General features: G+C 52.3%; 1 protein-coding gene across 15 annotated transcripts in view; it reads left to right on the top strand.

Moving 5' to 3' along the window:
* IQSEC1 (IQ motif and Sec7 domain ArfGEF 1) overlaps positions 1–21,252 on the top strand; it is a 377,635-nt gene that overhangs the window by 293,798 nt on the left and 62,585 nt on the right. The window contains exon 1 of one of the 15 annotated variants that reach the window (XM_072784965.1): positions 14,115–14,258. The exons of 13 other annotated variants lie outside the window; for them this stretch is intronic. In XM_072784965.1, coding sequence (XP_072641066.1) covers positions 14,194–14,258 — 65 coding nt within the window. In that variant the 5' untranslated portion in view covers positions 14,115–14,193. Of the gene's footprint in view, positions 1–14,114; positions 14,259–21,252 lie in introns of those variants that run through there. One more of the 15 variants, XM_072784971.1, reaches the window with a different exon arrangement.

The following is a 21,252-nucleotide window of genomic DNA, read 5'->3' as shown; positions in this document are numbered from 1 at the left end:
TGTGCACAGACCCCCTACTTTATTGTCTACTAATATCCTCCACCCTGAGCTCAAGTATAAAACACCTTTATCTCTGTGTCTGGTCCCTTGAGAAATGAATGCTTTGTCTATGAAGGCATGTTAATTTTGGACAGGGACTCACGTGAACTAGACATAATTGATTTCATCCACAAATATTTCTCAAGCATCTAGTAGGTGCCAGGCACTGCACTGGAGCTGAAATAAGTGGTGAGTCCAGCAGGCGTGTTCCTTATCCTCACACAGCTGTCCAGCGTAGGAGAGGGAAATGCTCCCATGAGCAACACCAACCAGGTGCTAGGAGGAATTTCCCAGGGGGGCCTGGGAGAAGGCCAGGCAAGGCCTCCCCAGAGGAGCTGAGGCATGAAGGTGGAATCAAGTTAAGCAGGTGAAAAGAGAGACGTGTGCTGGACAGAGGGACTAGCATTTGCAAAGGCCCAGGGGCAGGAGGCAGAGTAGGGAGGGCAGAGGCCAAATCTGCAGGACCTTGCGGGCATAGCAAGGAGTTTGGTCCCTATTTCTTAAGCAGTGAAGAGCCAGGGTTTGAATCAGGGCAATGATTTGTTGTTAGATTGAAATGTCAGTGAAAATGGGTTTGAGTCTTGCTCTGCTTCCTAACCCAGCTGCCCTCCTTCTGTACAGCAAAGGAGTGTTGGGGACAAGGGTGTCTTAGGTTGTTCAGGCAGGATGGAGGAGATTTGAATGAGGAAGCTTAGGTTGGAGTCCTGAAGCTGGCTCAAGCTGCCCCTCTCTATACCTGTCCCAGAGCCGGGGTACCTGGCCCGGGAGCTTTGTCCCCGCGCTGGCAAGGCCAGGCTGCAGTGCTCCAGAAGGGCGACAGGTGGCGCCAGCCCTCCAGCGGTGGCAGGTGGACTAGCCCAGTCAGGACCAGCCTAGTGAGAGGTGGGGTTGAGGCCACTCTGGTCAGCGACACTTCCCCCCTGCTCCTCACCTGCACCACACTCTGACACCCAGACTGCCAGTTTGGTGACTCCAGCCCACAGCTGTCACCACCTCATCTTAGACAGCTGTGCCCTGAACTGTCTTTTTAAGCTGATCTTAATTTGCCACCAAACCCAGTCTGGGGGCCACTAGGTGAGCCCCTACTTTGCAGAGGAGTGCTGGGGTCCAGGTCTCTGCTCTGCAGCCTTGGCTAGTGAAATGCCAGTGATGAAGGATAAAGTCCCAGCTTCACAAGGTGGGCAAGGGCGTCCACAAGTCATGTGTGTAAAGCACAGGACAAGTGCCCAACAGTTAGCGTAGCCAGGGCTGGACACCCAGGAGGCCTTCAGAGCCACTTACCCACCAACCGCTCTCCTCTCCCCAATGCCATACCTTGCACTGGAGTTAAAGCACAAGAGGAGCCAATATGGGTTGAATGAAGAAGTGCCCTTTCCACCAGAGGCTGCATCCCAGAGTGGGGACCCTCATGTCCTGGGCCATCCATTGGTATAAAGTCCCAGCTCCCCGTGTTCTGACGCGTGATCTTGCATCTTGTGCAAGTGCTTTGGTACTTCTGGGCCTCTGTACCCTTCTGTAAGATGTCAACTCTGCTCCCTATGGCTGGGAAGTTTGCCGAGACCCTGTGTGAGCCCCATGGAGCACCAGGCGCGGACTTGGGCACAGAATCGGTGCTCGGGGACATGACAGCTGCAGCTACTGCTAGTGCACCTGACTGTCCCAACCGCAGAACCTCACGTAGTCACTAAGGGAAGCCAAGGGGCAGGAGCTGGAGCCTTCATCACAAGGTAGTATTATCCAGACTGTCCAGTATTGTCCCAGACTGTCAGGGACAAATGGGAAGCAAGCCTGAGGGCCCTCCTGAGGGTGGGAGGTAGGATCCACTAGGGATGCCTCCCAAGAAGGAATGCCTGGTCCTTACTTGGGTGCCTGCAGGCAGGGCGGAGCCCATGAGAAGCCCACGATTGGGGGGGGGGCAGCCGCCACAAGATGCAGCCCACTGTGGGAGGGAATAGGAGGGATCTTGGGAATAGAAGTGGTCTCAAGGAAGACAACCGGGGGTGATGGGGGGGCCAAGCTCAGCACCCCCATTCCTGGCTTCCCGTCCCTATGCACGACGGAAATTACCCTTAACCAGGGTAATAATTACTGCGGACAGAGCTGACACATTGAACAAATTGTTGTGTGCTTATAATTACAAATTGCATTTCTAACACTCCAGGGGTTTCCAAACCTTGATATCTTTGCTATTAACACATAAATTATACTCATTTATGGAAATTGCGAGAGAGACCAAAATTGTCTGGGGGCTGTGTTGCATGAGCGATGCTCATTATGGATCCACTCCAGGAGTCTGGGGCGGCCCCATCTGGGTCTCAGGGTTTACCCTTATTTCATGGAGTCACGTTCCCTTGTCAGCCCAAGGCCCCCTTGGCTCAGAGGCTCCTGGGCTTTTCCTGCGTGACCTACTGGTTGGAATCCCCGCTCTGCCACTCTCGGAGCGACCTCTAGGTGTACCATTTAACCTCTCTGTGTCACGGTTTTCTTGTGGGCTGCATAACTCTCCACAGGATAGTGTGTGTCAAATTGCAGGCACCGGTCTAGCATGCAGGTGGTGCTCCCTGGTGGCCTGACCTTCTCTCTTCACAGGGCAAGAGGTACACAGTGGGATGGCGGCTGAGTCTTGTTCCCAAGAGTATAGGAAGACAGCCTTGACCTCCCCTCCACCTGCTACTGCCCGCCTGATCCCTCCCCAGCCTCAGGTGGCAGTGAAGTCACTACATGCTTAAGGATATTTCTTGCTGAAAGAAGTATATTCTCAGATCCCTGTTACCCACTAAGCAGGTGGAAGTGTGAAACCCCAGCCGTATGAAATGATTCCAGGTGAGCCCCAGACTCAGCATTCGGTGACAAGGACCTAAATCACATGGGGCCCAGAGGGTTGTGATTCTCCCCTCAGTGCTTTCAGCCTTTCCAATTACTTTAAGACCAAAATGTTGGTCGGTGCTGATAGGACTTTAGCACCTCTTTAGCACTCAAAAAAAAGGCTTAACGGTATCTTATTTCTATAGGCATTATATAGTCACACGGTTCAACAGTTAAAGATATAAATATATACCCAAAGGTAACCACTGTCCAGAGATGTATTATGCATATGTCAGTATGTGTGTGTGTTTACTCCTCCCCCTTCCTTTTTTACCCAAATATAGCATTCATCACTTGACTTGTTTCACCTAGCAATGTATCTTACATCTCATTCCTTATCAGGATATAAAAAGCATCCTTCTGTTTTATGGCTGCGTTCTATATAACATGGATTCTCTGTGCTTGCTAATCTGTGTGTTAAACAAACCCAGAGTAGGCCTCTAGCACAGGCCTTCTGCTGATAATACAGGATCCAAGCAGGATTTTTTTTTTAGAATTTTATTTATTCACTTAATAGAGAACACACAAGCAGGGGGGGAGCAGCAGAGGGAGAGGGAGAAGCAGGCTCCCCGCTGAGCAGGGAACCTGATGTGGGGCTCGATCCCAAGACCCTGGGATCATGACTTGAGCCGAAGGCAGACCCTTCACCGACTGAGCCACCCAGGCGCCCTCCCTCCCAAAGCAGGATTTCATAACAGTGTTTTAGTTTGGGTGATTTGTTTTTATGGGAAAATTTAATTTATTCTCAATGAGACTTTATTATGGTGAAGATTACTATTAGTGGAGAAGATATAGTTTCCCTGACGGAAAGAACAGTGTTAAGTAATTGGCACACATGTGCTATGTGGTCACTGGGAAGACCAACCTGAGGATAAATCCCGCCAGCAGAATTCTACCCCCTTCATCCTCTGGCCGATTCCCCACACTTCATACTCCATACATATGCTGAACCACGATTACATATTCCCAAGCTCATCAAGCCTTTGCCTATGCTGTTCCCTATACTTGGAGTGCCCTTCTCTTACTGGGCCACCCCGTGAATCTCCCAAGATAGGCATCACCTCCTCCAGGAAGCCTTCCCTCAATGGCCATCCAGCCCCAGCTCATGGTCCAGACCCTAGGCAGGTGGCTCCCATACTGCCCTGATTGCCCTGACCAGCTGCAAGACTTCCAAACCATGGCAGGCATCAGAACCACCCAGAGTGTGGGAATTTGCATTTGCAATGATACCCACCTGTGACCGTGACTGTTGCTGTCCCTGGGACCACCCTTTGAGAACCACTGGTGGAGAAGAAAGAACACAGGCTGAGTGTCAGCATGGGTAGCTGCTAACCCCAGCTCCATCATTTAGAGGTTGTGCATCTTTAGACAAATTACTTAGACTCTCTGGGCTTCAGGGCCTCCCTGATAAAATGGGATGCAGACCCATGTCGTAGCACTGCTGTCGGGATTACATGAACTCGTGTGGGAACAGAGCTGGCACCGGTGGTTGTTTGTTTTGTTTTAAGATTTTATTTATTTATTCATGAGAGACAGAGAGAGAGAGAAGCAGAGACACAGGCAGAGGGAGAGGGAGATGAAGCAGGCTCCATGCAGGGAGCCTGACATGGGACTCGATCCCGGGTCTCCAGGATCACACCCCAGGCTGGAGGCAGCGCCAAACCGCTGGGCCACCCAGGCTGCCCTGGCACTGGTGGTTGTGATTTGCCTGCATTCCCCTTACCCATCAGCTTCTGAAGGCAGGGCCCACATCCCTTTGCTTCTGCGTCCTCTGAGATACCCCAGCTAGTGCCCAGCACATAATGGGTGGTAGTAAATGTTGGGGACAGTTGTGGAACACTCGGGAATGCACATGGTCTCAGTTAACAGGTTTGTTCAAACAGTGAATCAGACATCACATATATCCCGCGTCCATTAATTTGGAATCAATGGAGTCAAGTCAAGCTGGTTGCCGTCTTCCTCCCACTGGGATAAGAGAAGAGAAGGTGTTGTTTAAATCAATAACATAAAAAAATAAATAAAATAAATAAAATAAATCAATAACATAAAGAAGATTGTGGAGGGCAATTTTTAACCCACTTAAGAGAGGCCGTTGTTATAGGAGAGGCATCCGTTTGCAAAACAGGTGTCCCTGGCACTTGTTATAAATGAACGTATCTATTCTTTAAGGGAGAGGGCCGCTGGGGCCTTGGCTTGGCACCCCTTCGGTAGCTGTTCTGTTGTGTGAACACACTGCTCAAGAGTAAGCAAGCTACTTCCCCAATGGCCCCCTGGAATGCCACTCGTCTGAATCAGTGGGGACCAGATGGGATGTTCCGTAACAGAACGAGGCCTTGCAGATTTCCGTATTTCTTTCTCAGTTCCCTCACTTTACCTCACTTTACCGTCCCTTTAAGATAGATGGGCCCCAGTTGAAGCAAAGCTACTGGGAAAGAAACCCAAATATGTCAAGGATGGTCAGTTGCTTTGCCAAAGGGATGCATCTTTTTGATAAAATCTTTAGCTGCTGACTCCTTTTTAGTACGGGGCACACACAGTGGGGGTGAAAATTGGTGTTCTCGAAAGATGGTTTCCCCCAGCCCCTCCATAACCTATCTATGGTGTGAGTAGGGGCAGGGCATTGGCTCAAGTCAAATAAGACAGGGGTGAGAGGGGCGCCTGGGTGGCTCAATGGTTGAGCATCTGCCTTTGGCTCAGGTCATGATCCCGGGGTCTTAGGATGGAGTCCCATATTGGGCTCCCTGCAGGGAGTCTGTTTCTCCCTCTGCCTGTGTGTGTGTGTGTGTGTGTGTCTCATGAATAAATTTTTAAAATCTTAAAAAAAAATTAAAAAGACAAGGGGAGACGGAGGGGGGCCTGCTGTTCCCTTCTGGCTCACAGGTCTTGCCCATCTGGATGCATGGTTGTCCCTGAATGAGAATGGCTCAGGTTCGACGTGACTCACTCATTTATTGAGCATGTACTGCAGACCATACTGGGGGATGCAGTGGTAAAAAAGCCCCCCCCCCTTCACAGAGCTTCATTGCGGTGGAGGAGACAGAAGGTAAATGAGTACACAAGCACTTAAGCAAGATAAATACAGGCCGTGAGGCTTGGAAGGGGATGTGCTTTACCTGGGAGTGTCCCAGAAGGCCCCTCAGAGGAGGTGACAGCAAGTGGGCCACCGTCCATTGGAAACTGCATGTGCTGGGGGGTCTGGCTCTTTCCCAGACAGTAGGCCTGGGGGTGAGTCTTGGAACCGCAGAACTCGATTTGTCCCTGGTCTCCAGCTAGTTCAAGGGACCCTCTGAGTGTGAGCTCACCGCCCCTCCGGGGTGGGGGGACTTGTTGCCGGAGGAAGGGAGAGGCCCAAGCCAGGGCCTGGTGCTGGGTATCTCACTAAGGTCTTTACAACAACCTCAGTGATATGAGTTGTTATTCATTCCCATTTTACAGAGAAGGAGACTGAGACTCAGAATGGCGATGCCCAAGATCACACTGCCAATAAGGGGACTGAGCTAGGAGTCTGACTCCATGACCAATGGGGCAGCGGGCGGGGTGGGGTTGGAGCTGGATTTGCTTTTATTATTTCTATTTTATCAGTAGAGAAGGGAAACAGTCTTCTGCAGGGGACTTCTTGGAACTGGACTTTGAAGACCAAAGGGAACAGTGTTATAAGCATAGACTTAGGAATCAGACAGTTCTGGGTTCCAATCCTCACTTACTGGCTGTTTGCCTTTAAATTCCTTAGCCTTTCTGAGCCTCAGTTTCTTTTTCTGGATGATCAGATGAGGATATAATAGTTCCTGAGAAGGCTTAAGTGAATGCTACATGTAAAGCATTTAGCACAGAGCCTGCATTCAGTAAGCACTTTGTGTAGCGGGGAGACAGTGTAGGTCTGGCTTCGTGGTTTCATTCATGGCCTGGGGGCCAAATGGACCTGGGCTCAAATCCCTATCATCCAGGCTCTAGGTGTGTGGCCTTAAGTAAGTTACTTGACCTCTCCGAGCCACAGTATATCTGTAAAAGGAAGGTTGTTGAGAATTAAATGCAACCTCTTCTGTAAAGCGGCTGATCCAGAGTATGTGCCCTTGAGGGGTGACCGTGGCTGTCTAGAGAGGTAACAGCCTCCAAACTTAAGGAAGAGGTGATAGAGGCAGGGAGTTGGGAAAGGAGGCTCAGGAAGACCTATCTACTTGTCCGAGATCGCAAGATCGAACATCGGATATGAGGGAGCTAGGATATGACACCAATAGATGCCCCACGCTGTGAGCATGCCCGCCCTGTCAGGGCAATGGTGGAGCAGAGAGAGGGACTCTAAGTTCCGAAGGCCTCCTGGGTGCCCTGCCCTGGCGAGACCATTGCAAGTGTTCTTGCCAAGCCCCACACCACTCCTGCAAGGAAGCTTTACAGGTGAACACATTGAGGCCCCAGGAAGCTGAGTGACTCACCCAAGGGCACACAGAGCAGGGGGTGGAGGGGCGCTGGGATGTGTGTCCAGGCCCCTGGCCACAGGGCTGCCTCTTCTACTTGGGGGAGATAGGGGCTCTGTCTCAGGTATAGACGCGCACAGAAGGTCAGACCTAAGGATCTGGCAGTGGCTTTCTTGTGCTACCAGCCAGGGAAAGGGGGGTTGACTTTGAGGGGTGAAGTGGGGTCACTTTTGATTGTATCCTAGGGCCACCTGATGGGAAGTGTGATGCACTGTGTGATTTCAAGGGCAAGTGGGGCAGGGAGGGCGGGGGGAGTCAGGGAAGAGCCTTTCATTGATTGAAGGTAGCAGCTCAGATACTTGGTTCCAAATGTCTTCCTGATGTCATCATGCCTCTTGGATCCTGCAAGAAGACCGGCAAATGGCCATTTCCCATCCACTTGAATAGATACACATAACTCAAGTAGTGGCACTTAGAAGTCACAGGTCTGTTCTCCACCAGGCCTGCCCCCTAAGCCCCAGGGTGAGCAGCTCAGCTTACCTGGCTGGGCCCAGCAGAGGGACCAGGATGTGTTGGAGGGTGCCCACAAATGGTCCAGACTGAGGAGGGATTGCCATAAGCACCTTCTGACCCATGGCTACGACCACCACCTTCCTCCATTTTTACAACAAACTATCATCCACTATGTGGCAGGGATTGCAAGTGGACACTGGGGACCTAGAAACATGGGGTGCTCTGGGGATCCAGGCTAGGAGAGCTTCTTGGAGGAGGTGATCATTCCTGACCATTTTGTTGACATTGTCAGTCACTGAGCACCAGTCATGTGCTAGGCTTTTCGAGCTCCTATAGAGCCACCTTGTGTTGGTAAGGGGTTTTGTTTCTCCTTGCATCTGACCCTGTGTCCTGACTATGTGGTTCTGTTACTGCAAACCGTCCCTCGGGATCCTTCCCATGCCCTCACAGCCTGTTTAATCCTCTTGTCAACTCTTGGCACAGTAGCAACTACATCTAATTTTTATTGTTCATTTAAAGACCACAGGAAAATAGCCTCCTTACACCTCAGACCACAATGGTTCCCTGACTCCGTGGTTTGCTTTGTCAGAGCAGTAGAGAAGGAGCTGCGGAAAGGAAGTCAGATGACTAGTTCTTGGCGGTGCCCCAGATTTCCCAGATTTGGGAAAGCACTCCCCTCTCTGTGGGCCTCAGGCTCCTCACCCAATGGGCAGGTGGCACTGGGTCATGGTGACTCCTTCCAGCCCTAAAGTTTAGGATATGCTGACATTAAAGGCACTTTGATCTCACTCTCATGGTCTAGGTCTTGGCCAACACAAGTACCACTGAGTTTTCACAGTTGGGACTCAACTCTGCAGATGGCTAGTCACACGGAGCAGTGGCAGTGTCTGAGCCCCACCACCAGGAGAGTGGATAGAGAGACATTGTCCCCACCTTTGAAGTGTCCACAGTCTAGGTGAGGGTTTCCCTTCTCACCTGGGGACAGAGCCCTGGAAGGGGCTTCAAAGAGAAGGTGACATTTGGGCTGAGTCTTAAAGGTTGAGTAGGAGGTTCCCTAGCAGATGAAGTAGGTAGCCCAAGAAGCAGGCACAAGCAAAGGGACTGGGGCAGAAAAGTGCACAGTGCATTCTGGGAGGAGCTATATCATAGGGATGGGAGCTGAGAGTGAGGTTGGAAAGGGTCAGGGACTGAATGACAACCAAAGTAGTGCCTGAGCAGGGAAATGACCATAGAGTCAAGTTCACAGTAAACAAACCTACACCACCTCTGGGCCACCCCCAGCCTCCCAAAGTAAGTGATCCCAAGGTCATTTACTTTACTTTGTTTAGTACAATTAGAGAAGTCTGTGATTTGCAAGCAGATTATGTGAAAAAGTAGTTGAAATTTTAAAAGTAACTTGGCACTTAAGAGCAGCTTGATTTAGCTGGAAAAATTTCTCTTTGGGGGGACTGACTGGCTTCTCTGAGAGATCACTCTATACAAGTCTGCATTCTGCACAGCTGTCTCTGGTTTTTCACAGCATCCAACACTCACATGAGGAAGTTCTATCCTGTAGGGAACCGACACCTCACCCACATCCAGGCTGTATGCTGGCCTGTAGGTACTGTGGCCTGGGAGGCGGGATGCGTGGGCCAGTGTCACCATTTCTAGTACACACCCCAGGGCACATCCCTTTATCACTCTGGGCCTCAGTTTCCCTGTCTGTAAAATGAGGGCTTGGACTATAGGGATGATCACAGAGCTCCCTCCTATGTCCAGCGTCCTGGCCATGCTGTAGGGCTGGTTGTTCAGTGTTATGAAGAGTGACAGATAAACGATCAACAGGCACTGAGGGGAGAGCCAAATGGGCTCCAGTTGATTTTCACGGCTGTCAGTAAGACACAGCCTACTCAAAGGAAAAGGAACCCAGAGTGCCCCGAGAGGTGGCTTAAGTACCATCTGGAATTTGGGGCCTTTGGGGACTGGCTCTGGGGGGCCTTGGAGTCTCTTGCAAGATGCTAGAAGACCTCTGGTCCTGTGGGTTGCCATGATTTTATTGATTTCTTTATTGCACTGGCTTTGTTGTTGTTTTCTTAAGGGAATAGTCATTTAAAATTTTGAAAATTATAAAAGGGCATACAGTGAAAAGTCCTTTCTCCTTTCCAGCCGTGTCCCAATAAGACTTCAGGTTTAGAGGACAGAGGCCTATCTTCAGGAATCTCTGGAAACCCCGCTTCCCTTCCCAGAGGCAGCCATTGACATGTTTCTTGGATCTTCTTTAGGAAATAGTCTATGATCATATGATGCTCAATAAGTGCACTAGTGTTCTCTATGTTTTATTGTAAATATGTATCACAATTATCAGACTTTTGATCACAGTGTCACATCTCAGATCATTTTCTGTAAGTTATGTATGGTGCTGCCGCCATCTTGTTAACATAGGACACCACTGATGGGTGTATCGTCGTTTACTTAACCAGTCCCCACCGAAGGACATTGTATGCCTCCTCCTCCTTGTTGTGCTGTTACAAACAACTAATATCCTTGGACCTAAGTCTTTGCATACATGGACCAAGAGCTCCATAGGAGTCATTCCTAGCAGTGTGTTGTCCCATCATGTGGCCATCTTGTCTGAAGGTCACCTGGCCTAGACCTGTAGTTCTAATCACCACCTTCCCCAATGACGTTTGAATTCTGCTCTTCCAGGTCTTGTCCACAGTGGGCCTGTGCCAGGGCGCTGGAGGTCTGGCTGAACAGGCAGGGTAGCTGCTGCCAACATGAAACTTCTCAGACGAGCGTCATTTATTTTAGGCTAGATGAACTTTTCTATGGAGGGCTAGATATAAATATTTTAGGCTTTGTAAGCCATCTATCTCCATTGTAACTATTCAGCTTTGTTGTTGCAGCACAAAAGTATCTGTAGATGACACATAAGTGAATGAGTGTGACTCTGTTCCAATAAAACTTAGTTTTAAAAAAGCAGGCAGTGGGCCAGATTTGACTCTCAGGCCAGATTTATTCAACTGCTGAGCACCTCTGTGTCCCAGGCACCATAGGAAGTGTGGGGGATGCTGTGTAGAAGGTTGCAGGCCTAACTCTGCCTTGGCAATAGCAGTACAGCTCCTTGGTGGGATGAGAGAGCAGGTGCAGAATAAACCCAAGAGTGTGTAAGAGGAGTTTCTGACTTGGACTAGAGGCTGCTCAGGGGTGACTTTCTGAGAAAGCTTAAGTTGAAAGCTTAAGTCCAAAGTCTTAGCCATGAGCCAGGCACAACAGGACATTGGGGCTTTGGAAGTTTTGTATTGCCAGAGGTGTGGCATGTGTGGAGGGGGCACGATGAGTGGCAAGGGCTGGAGAGGTAAACGTCAGTCAGGGCACATAGGCCTGGAGGCCAGCTGTGTGGAGGGGCTGGCCTTCATCATGACAGCTCTAGGAGAAGACCTATGAACGTCGGCCTTGGTGGGTGAGGCAGGGTTCATCCACCTTCTTCTTGGTGGAAGACAGGAGGCTATCAGAAACGAGAGTGGGGATGAAGTTGGGTTATGACATGTGAAACAGGCCAAGACAAGCAACTCAGGACTGAAAACCAGGACACACGGTGGAACTAAACATTTCCATGTCTTTCTCAAATCCCATACACCTATATGCGGGCTCCTACTCATCTGCCAAGTCCCAGCCCAAAAGTCCCTTCATCTTTGGAACCTCTTAGGGTACAGAGTCACAGGCTTCTTCCTGAAGATCATCATAACATCATGCTGAGGGACACTGGTCACATCGGTGTCTCCCATGGAGGCCTCAGGCGATGGCTCGGAGTGAGCACTAATGAATGCTTGCAAATTAAACAGCAAATTGAATTCTCCAGGGCAGATGTGGCCCACGAGCCGCACTTTACAGTTGGCAAAACTGAGACTCAGGAGGCTCAGCAATCTGCCCAAATGGAACATGTAAGAATTCTGCTCCGTTTAGTCATTTAAGCAGAAAAATTGGCTTCTCTGTCTCTCCAGGCTGGAACTTTTTTGTTCGCCTCACGACTCCCTAAATTATTAATCTGCGAGGCAGTTAACTGAGCAGAAGCTAGAGGCACACTTTGAGGAGATAAAACAAAACAACAGAATTAAGAGGCGTTGGGTTTCCAGGGACTCCATCCTCTGGTATTCCAAACGCTAACAGGGAAATTCAACCCCCTTCTTCTAAATCCTCGCCAGAACAATGTCGCCAAGACCATCCTGGCAGGCGGCTAAGCTGCGGGCCTGGACAAGTGCCTGGAATTCTTGGAGAATCCAGGTCGTGAGGCTGTCGGCGGGAGTGTGTGTCTGGAGTGCTCCAGCAGCTGGGCTGGGGGAATTCTCTTGGCTCCCTTTATTGCAGCCTATTTTTAGAGGGCTGTTCAGGCTGGGGTGGACAATTTCAACCCGATCCCCTCCTACTCCCACCCCCCTTCCAACCAGAATGCAGGTCATGGTAGCATAGCCCTCTGAGCAGTATGTGTCAGAAGTCTTCTTCTGGAACCCTTGTGTGGAGGAGCTTTTGTCCATCCTCCTGATTCTTGCCTTCCTAGTGAGTATGAGGTGCTATCTCATTGTAGTTTTGATGTGCATTTCCCAGCTGACGAGTGACGATCCGCATCTTCTCATGCATTTATTGGCTGTTCATGTATCTTCTCTGGAGAAGTGTCTGTTCAGATCCTTTGCCCACCTTTTTAATTGGGTTATTTGCCTTTTTGTTGTTGAGTTGGAAGAGTTCTTTACATAGCATGGATTGTAGACCCTTATCAGATATGTGATTTGCAAATATTTTCTCCTATTCTGAGTCTTTATTTTTAATGTAGCAAAGACAACGTCAGAAGCAAAGAGGAGAAATGTGGAGATGAGCAGTGAAGGGGCAGTGGATTCCTGCTAGCCCGTTGCCTGGGAACCCTGGTACACTAAACTGGATCTAGGGACAGCCTCTTCCTGTGCTGCAAGCTGGACTAGCCCAGCCCTCTTCCTTCACCATCCCCCACCCAACCCCAGTTTCCATCTGGGAAAGCACTCTTCTTTAGGCTCTTTGCACCACCCCCTCCAAATGAAAGACTCGAAAAGGCACAAGACAATGTCCCTGCATTAGTGGTTTCCTACTTCTTCCTGACTCCTGCAGATGTGCCAGCTGCCTGGCCCTCCAGAAGATGGACCTGTAGGTGGGGCAGGTGGGGTTTTGATTGTGTCTATGTCCGTCCACTTGATGTCTTCCAAACACATCTGGGCATTCCACAAGTGTGGGTGCTGGGCTCTGTGCCTGCCTTCATGAAGCCCAAGGACAGATAACAAATAAATATGCAGATTGAAAACAGCAAGCTGTGATCGCTTATAGTAGAAAGAGATGAGCAGCCTAGAAGAGGAGAAGGTGAAGGAAAACCTCTTAAAAGTTAACCCGGTTAGGGTGAGCCTCAGTTTCCTCTTCTGGAAAATGGAGCCACTAATAGCTCCACCTATATCACAATGTTGTCTGGAGGACCAGATGTGGGTAAAGAGTTCTAATAGTGAATCAGGACTACTGTAAGCCTGGGGGTCTGAAAGTTGGCTCTGGGTGAAGGAAGGACAGGGGGTTGGGTGGGCTTAGGGAAAAAGGAGCTGCTTTCCTCACATCCTCACCCAAAAGTCTCCAAATGGGTGTCCCCAGCCTCAGGATGAAACCCAGTTTTTCCCCCGGGGCAGGAGCATCAGAGCCCCCGAGCCACACCATCCTGGGAGCAGAGGCCTCATTTTATAAACTGAGGCCAAAGTCGGGATTGGCAAATATTGGGACCACCAGCACAGTAGGCTATAGTTGGCAGGTGTGGGGTTTGTATTTGCCGTGCTTACACGTTGGGGAGGAAGATAGGTATATATGGGGACTCTGTTTTGGAGGGAAGCCCTCCCGGAAAAGAGTCTGGCGGGCAGGTACCTGGGATGCTGCATCCGGAGAAGCTCCCGCCTCGGCTCTCCTGGCCCCGCCCCCGCGGGCAGCCCCGCCCCGCCCCGTCTGTGCCCGGCCCCGCCCCCGCGCTTCCCCACGAGGCTCCGCTCAGCCCCGCCCGCCGGGCACAGTCCGGCCCCGCCCCCGCCCCCGCCCGGCCCCGCCCCCGCCCGGGCCACATTCCTCCGGCCGGGCCTCGCTCTGCGCCAGGCGGGCGCGCGGGCGGCGGCGGGGGGCGCTTGACGGTGCCGGGGCTCGGGGCTCGGGGCTCGGGCCGGGAGCGGCGGGAGCCGGCGGGCGGCGGCCGGGAGACCCGAGGTGGTCGCGTGGCGGGGGCGGGTCTCGGTGGTCGGGTGTCTCCCCGGGGTCCGCCGCCCCGGCGGGAGTCGGCAGCGCTTGGCGGGGCCTGGGTCCCGGGCGCGGGGCCCCGTCAGCTCCCGCCGCGGCCGCCATGTGGTGCCTGCACTGCAACTCGGAGCGGACCCAGTCCCTGCTGGAGCTGGAGCTTGACAGCGGGTAAGGGCCGGGGGGGGGGGGGGCGGGGGGGGACGAGGCCGGGGGGCGCTCCTCAGGGCTCGGGCGAGAGGGCCTCGAGGGGGCAGGGCGGGCGCCCGCGGATCCCCGCGGATCCCCGCCGTTGCACTTGCGTGCAGTGTGTTGCGGGTTTGCGGGAGAGCGGGCGCCGCGTTGTCCTGCGTTGAAGCCTGCGGGGGCTGTGAGCCTAAGTGTGTGCCAGAGAGGCTGCGAGGATGGGTGTGCCGGAGTGCGAGAGACTGTCAGGATGTGTGTGCAAGAGGGTGGAGTGTGGCTGTAACAGTATGTGTGCAACCAGACCTGGGACCTGAGTCTGTGGGTGAGGAAGAGATGCTGTCAGGACAGGAGTGCGTGTGTGCATGTGCATGTGCATGTGCGTGCTCACTCCAGAGTGACTGTCGGGATGGGAGCTCATGTGTGACTGAGTTTCCGCGGGAGGCACTGCTGGGACTGGGTATCCGGTACCAGGCTGGTGCCAGTGGACCGGAGTTGGTGAGCTGCAGTGTGGCCGGCGGCCTCTGTGCTTGCGTCTGGTGGCAGGCGGGCTGAGGCTGCCAGTCTTCCTGTGGGCCTAGTTATGCGAGCCCCTAGGCCTGTATCCAGGCTTACATGTCAGCTCTGTCAGGGAGACCCTGGGCAAGTGTGTGTGGGGACCAGGGATTGGTTCCAGGGCTGTGCACAGGTGGTCCAAGTGTGGTTGGGGGGAGGGGGGTCACCCAGGAGTGCACTGGGGATCCTGGAGCCTGAGGAGGCTGAGATCTGTGTGGCTGCTGCTGTTGTGTTGAGTGCCGCTGTGAGGGGTCTGCTGGTGGGATTGGATGTGTGTGGGTGTGCTTGTGTGGGCCTGGTGTGGTCAGGGATGGAGTCTTCAGTGGGGGGAATGAACTCGGGTCCCAGAGACCGACCCTTTTCTGCTTTGGGGCCTGTGGGTAGCTGCCTGAGTGTCCAAGGACCCGTATTTATGGACAGAGAGGGAGAGGGAGAGAGTGTGTATGTGCTGGGAATATCGATTTCCTTGCTCCGCTCGCCAGCACAGCTGCCCCCCGATCTGTCTGCAGGCCCCTTGGAGGAGCCAGGCTGTGGGGCGGACAGGATTTGTTGACAAGCTGACTTGGCTTGTGTCGGGGCCCCCTGAGGGTTGGGGGGAAGCCCACCTGCAGCCGTTTGATCTCTGAGTTCAAAAATTCTGCAGCGTGTGTCTGGCAGTTGCACTGAGAACACACATCTGTTCCCTTCTGCCCCCTCCTCGCCCCAGGGGTCTGGGACTCCGGGCCTGAGGCTCCGTGTGTGGTTGTGGGGGTGTGGTTCCCAAGAACCCATCGCTTCTTGTGTCTGGGGTGGAGGCTGGGCAAAGCTGCAGCTGCGGAGCCAGCTGTCTGGATTCAGTGGCATCAGTCCGAGAATGGGGGTCACGATATTCATATTGCACACATGCTACTGTCTTAGGCAGCTCTCTCACCCAGTATCGTATTTGCATTCCTGTCCTTGCGGTTCGGCATCCCCGTGTCGCAGGAGAGCAAACTGAGGTTGAGTGTAAAGTCTGGTCAGCACCAAAGCTCTGTGGTTTACTGAGTACCTGCTGTGAGCATTCCCTCTCTGGGCACTGGGGTCATAGCAGTGAGCAAAACTCAGTGTTTATCCTCCTGGGGCTGGCACGCCCTGCAGGCTACATCTCTTCCCCCACTCCCAGCTGAGAGGTTTCCCTGGTGCCCCTCCATTAGGACCTCTCCAGTATCACCCTTCCACCTGGGATGTCCATAAGTCATCACTTTCACATATTTCTCAGTCCTGCATCCCTTCTTATTGGAAGTCCTTCTTTGTATCCCATCTAAATCTTCTAGCGGCAGGGAACCCTGCTTGAGTCTTTTTGTTGTCGGGGTTGGTGATAAACAGCTGCTCCCCCAGTCTCAGAGCACAGACCAAGTGTCCTAGAGATCCAGAAGCCCCGCTCCAGCACAGGCCAAAGTTCATCCTTCAGCCTCAGAGCAGGTGGATTATGTTTGCTCCAGAGTGCCTGGTGTGCAGCTCCGAAGGAAGTGGGTTGGGGGGCAGAGACTCACCCAGCTCCTGGGCCGTGGAAGCTTAGCCAGCAGCTCCTTGAGCTGGCTAGCTTGCCTTCCACCCAGACTCCTTCCAGCTGGCCCTCTCTCCCTCTCTAAACACAGGAAGGACCCAGCATGCTCCAAAGATCTCAGGTGACCCCCAGTCTGTAACAGGTGCAGGACAGCCCCTCCAGGCACAGCCATGGCACCTAGTATTGGCAGCACCTTAATGCTTTGCTGTTGGAGACTCACAGCAGCCTGGGGCTCTCCCTACCATCCCGTTCTAAACGGGCATGTTAAGATAGGGAGTCCAGTGACCTGACCAGGATCTTACAAGGGGAGCCTGGAGTAGAACCCAGATGTTCTGCTGGAGGGCCTCTGGAGGGCCCCTGCCAGCCCTGCCAGGATTTTCAGGCTTTCTTCACTCAAGGAAGTCGGACTATGAACTAGCTGTGCTAATATTTACACAGCTTCAGTTCAAAAACATGGACAGGACTGACAGCTGCACAGTCAAACAGTGTGATGACTGGGCAAATAGGTGTTTCGGGAAGGGATTGAGTAGGGCTGCCCAGGCTCTGGGAGCTCTGGATATATGCGTGTGAGCACACCGGTATTATCTGGCCGGACTCTGCAACGAGGGGTCTTGGTTTGCCAGGAGAATTGTGAGGCTAGAGGAGCTCAGAGCATCAGCAGAGAAGGGCTCAGGGAGGCAAACAGACTTCATTTCAAATCCCAGCTCAGCTTTGTGACATTATGCAAGTTACTACCTCCCTCTGAGCCTCGCTTCCCCCTGCATGGAAGTGAATGGTACCCTGCTTCACAGAGATGCTTGAGGATGTGTCTGACAGCCTCCGGTCCCAGCTGCGATTGTCCAGGTCAGCACTCTGCTCTTCCCACCGCCAGTGACCCATGCGATTTTCTTCCTTCCCCTTTTGTAAATTTCCTCTGAATTGTGATGACGCAGGGAATGTTTGCCCAGTGGGCTTGCAGCAGGCCAGGGACCAGGGCCTGGGGAGAGCTCCGCAGAGGTGGCCCAGGTCCCCTGTGGAAGTGTGTTTGTGTGATGGGGGAGGATGCTCAGACGCTGGTGAATGTGATTCATCATTTGTCCTCAAAAGCAACATCATGACTTTAAAGGCCATTAAGGCTCTTGAAGAATTAATTGGTACAGCCTTAGAGAATCTGACTGCCCCCACTGCTCGAGCCACTGCCGAGGAGCAATGGACAGTGATTATGGTGGAAAACATGGCATGGTGCCACCTGGACCTGCCACTCTGCTGGCTGCTGTGGCTGTACCCCTAGATGAGCAAGTGCCCCTGTAAGCCCTGGCCTGTGTGCTCCATTGCCGGCCCCGCACAATGCCTGGCCATGTGGTAGGCACAGCCAGGCATCAGTGAGTGAATGCACCCATGAATGAATGCATGCTCTCCTGGGCTCGGGGGTGCTTTGTCCTCAGGGGAGATGTGTATGACCCAAAGGGCACCCGCTGTTGCACTTTCCTGTGTTCCTTTACTCACTCACTAGATACTGAGCACCTGCTTTGTGCCAGGCCCTGGGCTAGATGTAGAGGAACCAAGATTAATATTGTGAAACCGTGTATCACAGAACCCAGATAGGCCTTGGGGTCGCACAAAACCAACTCCGCCTCTTCCCAGCTATGTGGCTTTGGTGATATGGCCTCCCCTGTCTGAGCCTTGATTTTTCTCATCCATGAAATGGGGCCAAGAAATACCTCCCTGGAGGGCATATGCAGCTTTCTCCCGTGACTCACACCTATTAGATGCCCAACACATGGTAGCCGGTAACACCAGCATCATCGCCACCTCTTCTCTTGAGAAGTGACTAATTAAAGTGGTTCCTCATGGTTTTCTTTTTGCTGGTTTCTGGAGCTACATGGTTTTTTGGGAAATCTCTGTCCTGGAGGAGCCAAGGCATGGTCCTAGCTGCTCTGACTTGAATATCCCTTTATGGTTTATTTGAATGTAGCTGTGGCTTCCCTGCTTCTTGATGGAGAGGGTCATTCTTTCCATTCTACTTCCTTGCTTTGTGCCTTCCTAACATGGTGACAGTTTAATATGAAACGAAGGCCCAGATGTAGAACCATAGCAAGAGTCCCCTCCTTGTTTGTCTGGATGGGGAAACTATGACCACATTTGTTTTTTCCTCTTTGTTCAAAGGTCAGTGTAATAATAGTGATTGCAGTGGTTGCCATTCAGCTCTGTGCGAAGTACTTAATTCTCAAAGCAATCTGTGAGTGAGGGCTTCTGTCCTCATTTGGGGAACAGTTGGGGGGAAGCTTATGTGACTTGCCTAGGGTCTCTGGCCATTAAGTCTTGGAGCTAAGGGTTGAACTCAGTGGTCTGCCTTCTTCATAGCCAGGCTGTGCTTCCTCTGGGATTAAATAATCTTGAGCAAAATCTGTCACCATCATAAATGGAGCCTTTTGTATCTTTCCTAAGCCATGGAACAGGTATCTGGTATCTCTTGGTATCAGCATCTCCAAAATGTTGCCAAACGTCCAAGACTCAGGCTGCTTTAAGGACCACCCTCTGGGCTCTCCTGGTGTCTTGCCAGACCCCAAGAGCTGCTAACCCAAACACTCTGGCTGGACTTGGAGACAGTTCCCTTGGTCCAGAGCACTTTGCACATTCTGAGTACACTTGCCCAAGGCCAGCCTTGGCATTGAACAGGGTCCTGGGGACCAAAACCACCTCTCCCCAGACTCCCTGCAGGACCAGTGCAAATACCACCAGCATCCACGTGGGGAAGGAAACCCAAGGCCAGAGCCTTTCACGTCATGAGGGGACACACATGAGTATGGGCTGCTGAACTTGCTCCCACAAGAGAGAGAAGAACGGTTAGTGCGCTGGAAAATTTGGAAGAGTCCCCAGCGAGGAGACAGCCTCCTCATCCAGGTTCCCCAAAATGGCCTCTTTGCCTATGCCAGTCCAGGTCTGTCCACCAACAGGAATGCTTTCTCTCCAGTGACCGTTTTAAAAGACAGAAGCAAATGGTGTTTGCTTTTCTATTTCTGGCTGAGAGGCTGGGCTAGGTGGTGCAAGAATTAAATGCATTAGTACACGTGAGACATTTAAAACGGTGCCTTACTGTATTATAGTAAGTTCTCAATAAATGTTAATTATAATCACTGTAGTTATTACTGTTCATTCTGATTATTCCTCAGCCTGGAAGGGTCTCTCCCTCCAGAGGCCTGGGCAGAGCTGGCTCTGATTTGCTGTTGGCACTCAGCCTCCCTAGAAGCCCTGGCATTGTCACTCCTCCTACCCCCTTTCTGGGCCTCAGTTCCCCATCTGTGATGGGGGCAAGCTTCTTGATGCTTATGGTCATTTGCTGAGGGAGGCCGTTTGACCCAGGGTTAGAGAGTGAACAGACTCTGTGGCCAGCCTAGCCTGCCCATAGCCCTAACCTCAGCTCAGCTTCTCACACTCTCTGTGATCTTGGGCATATTTCTTGGGCTTTCTGTGCTTCAGTTTCCCCATTTGTAAACTGTGGGTGACAGTAGGAGCTCCTGGAGTTGTTATTAATCCACATAAAATGCTTAAAGGGCACACAGTTACGACCTGAGAGGTGGTAGCTTTTAGCTGTGACATCAGGGCTGCCAAGTTGAACTATGCTAAAACAGGACCATGGCGCTTGTTCAGGGGAGATGTGTTGCTAGACAGGAATGCATCGTCTCTCCTTGGCCACAGACGAGACCAGGGGTAAGAGTGAGAAGGAAGAAGAGAGGCGGTAATTGGGGGGAGCCATGCGAGGATATAGTGCTACTCACGTGCCGGTGGTGGTGCCTGGGAGGGAGACCGGTCATAGCCTTGGCAACAAGTGACTAAAGCCCGTAATCTTGTGCGTGTGCTTGTGGCCCACTAAGAGAGGATGATCCAAAGTGTTTTTGGAAATCACTTTGCCCATGGATTGGAAAAATTGCAAAGTAAGGGGATTTAGCTCTCAGCCAGAGTGAAGACTTCTAAGGACGGGCAAATGGCCTGCTGCCTGTAGGTGATGGTGAGGCCCCCTGGGGACACTGCAGGAGTGGGGACATTGTGGCTGATGGCCCAGCCCTGTGGGCCCGAGATGGGGCAGAGTGGCAGTGCCTCTGGAGTTCTCGGCTCTGTTCTCAGCTTGGCCTCTCCTGAGCTCTGGTACTTGGGCAGCTCTGGCATCCTGGTCCTACCAGGGGCTGCTTCTGGTGCCTGATGGGGCTGAGAGTTCCAGCGCCTGGCCTCAGGACCCTCACTGCACAGTCCGGCCACCAGGCAGAGAGGCAGCTGGCTGTAGTGGAAAGACGGTGGCATCTGGGCCAGAGAAACTCAACCTGAGCCCAGTCCTGCCCTCCCTGAATGAGCGGCCTGGGCGAAGTGGCCACCTCTGTGAGCCTTCTCTGTCGAGTGGGGATCGTGGAGGGAGAGGCGGTTGTGGGTAGCATACACAACAGGTGCCTCATCCATGCTGGCAGAAGAGGGGAAAAGGGTTTAGCTGGCTTTGGGCAAAGCCACAGCTGCTTTTGAGGAGTCCAGAGTAGGCACAGGTTTGATGCTGGAGCTGGAGCTGGAGCAGGCTACAGAACAAAGATGACGATATCAGACATGTGGGTGGCCTCTGAATTTTACACACACTTACCTTATTTGAACCTCCCCCAGAAACTTAGGACGTGGCTGGTATTATTCCCACTTTACAGACAAGGAGACTGAGGTAAAAATGAAAATAACGTCCGAGCTTTGCAGAAAGTTGATTGGGTGTTCTAGTTAATCTACCTTTCCTGCTCCCTGACACTGCTGAGGGGTAGGCTTGGGCCTTAGAACGGAGGGTGACGTAGAGGCAGAAAAGTGGAGGAGTGTGAGAAAAGCTGCAGGACCCCACCGGGCCCCAGAGGTGCACTGTCGTTCGGCAGAATGGATGGAGGACCCTTGGAAGCCCTG

This window comes from Canis lupus, chromosome 19, assembly GCF_048164855.1.
Source record: "Canis lupus baileyi chromosome 19, mCanLup2.hap1, whole genome shotgun sequence".
Classification (NCBI taxonomy): domain Eukaryota; kingdom Metazoa; phylum Chordata; class Mammalia; order Carnivora; family Canidae; genus Canis; species Canis lupus.
Note: the sequence above shows the minus strand (reverse complement) of the source record. Positions and strands in the feature narration are given on the sequence as shown.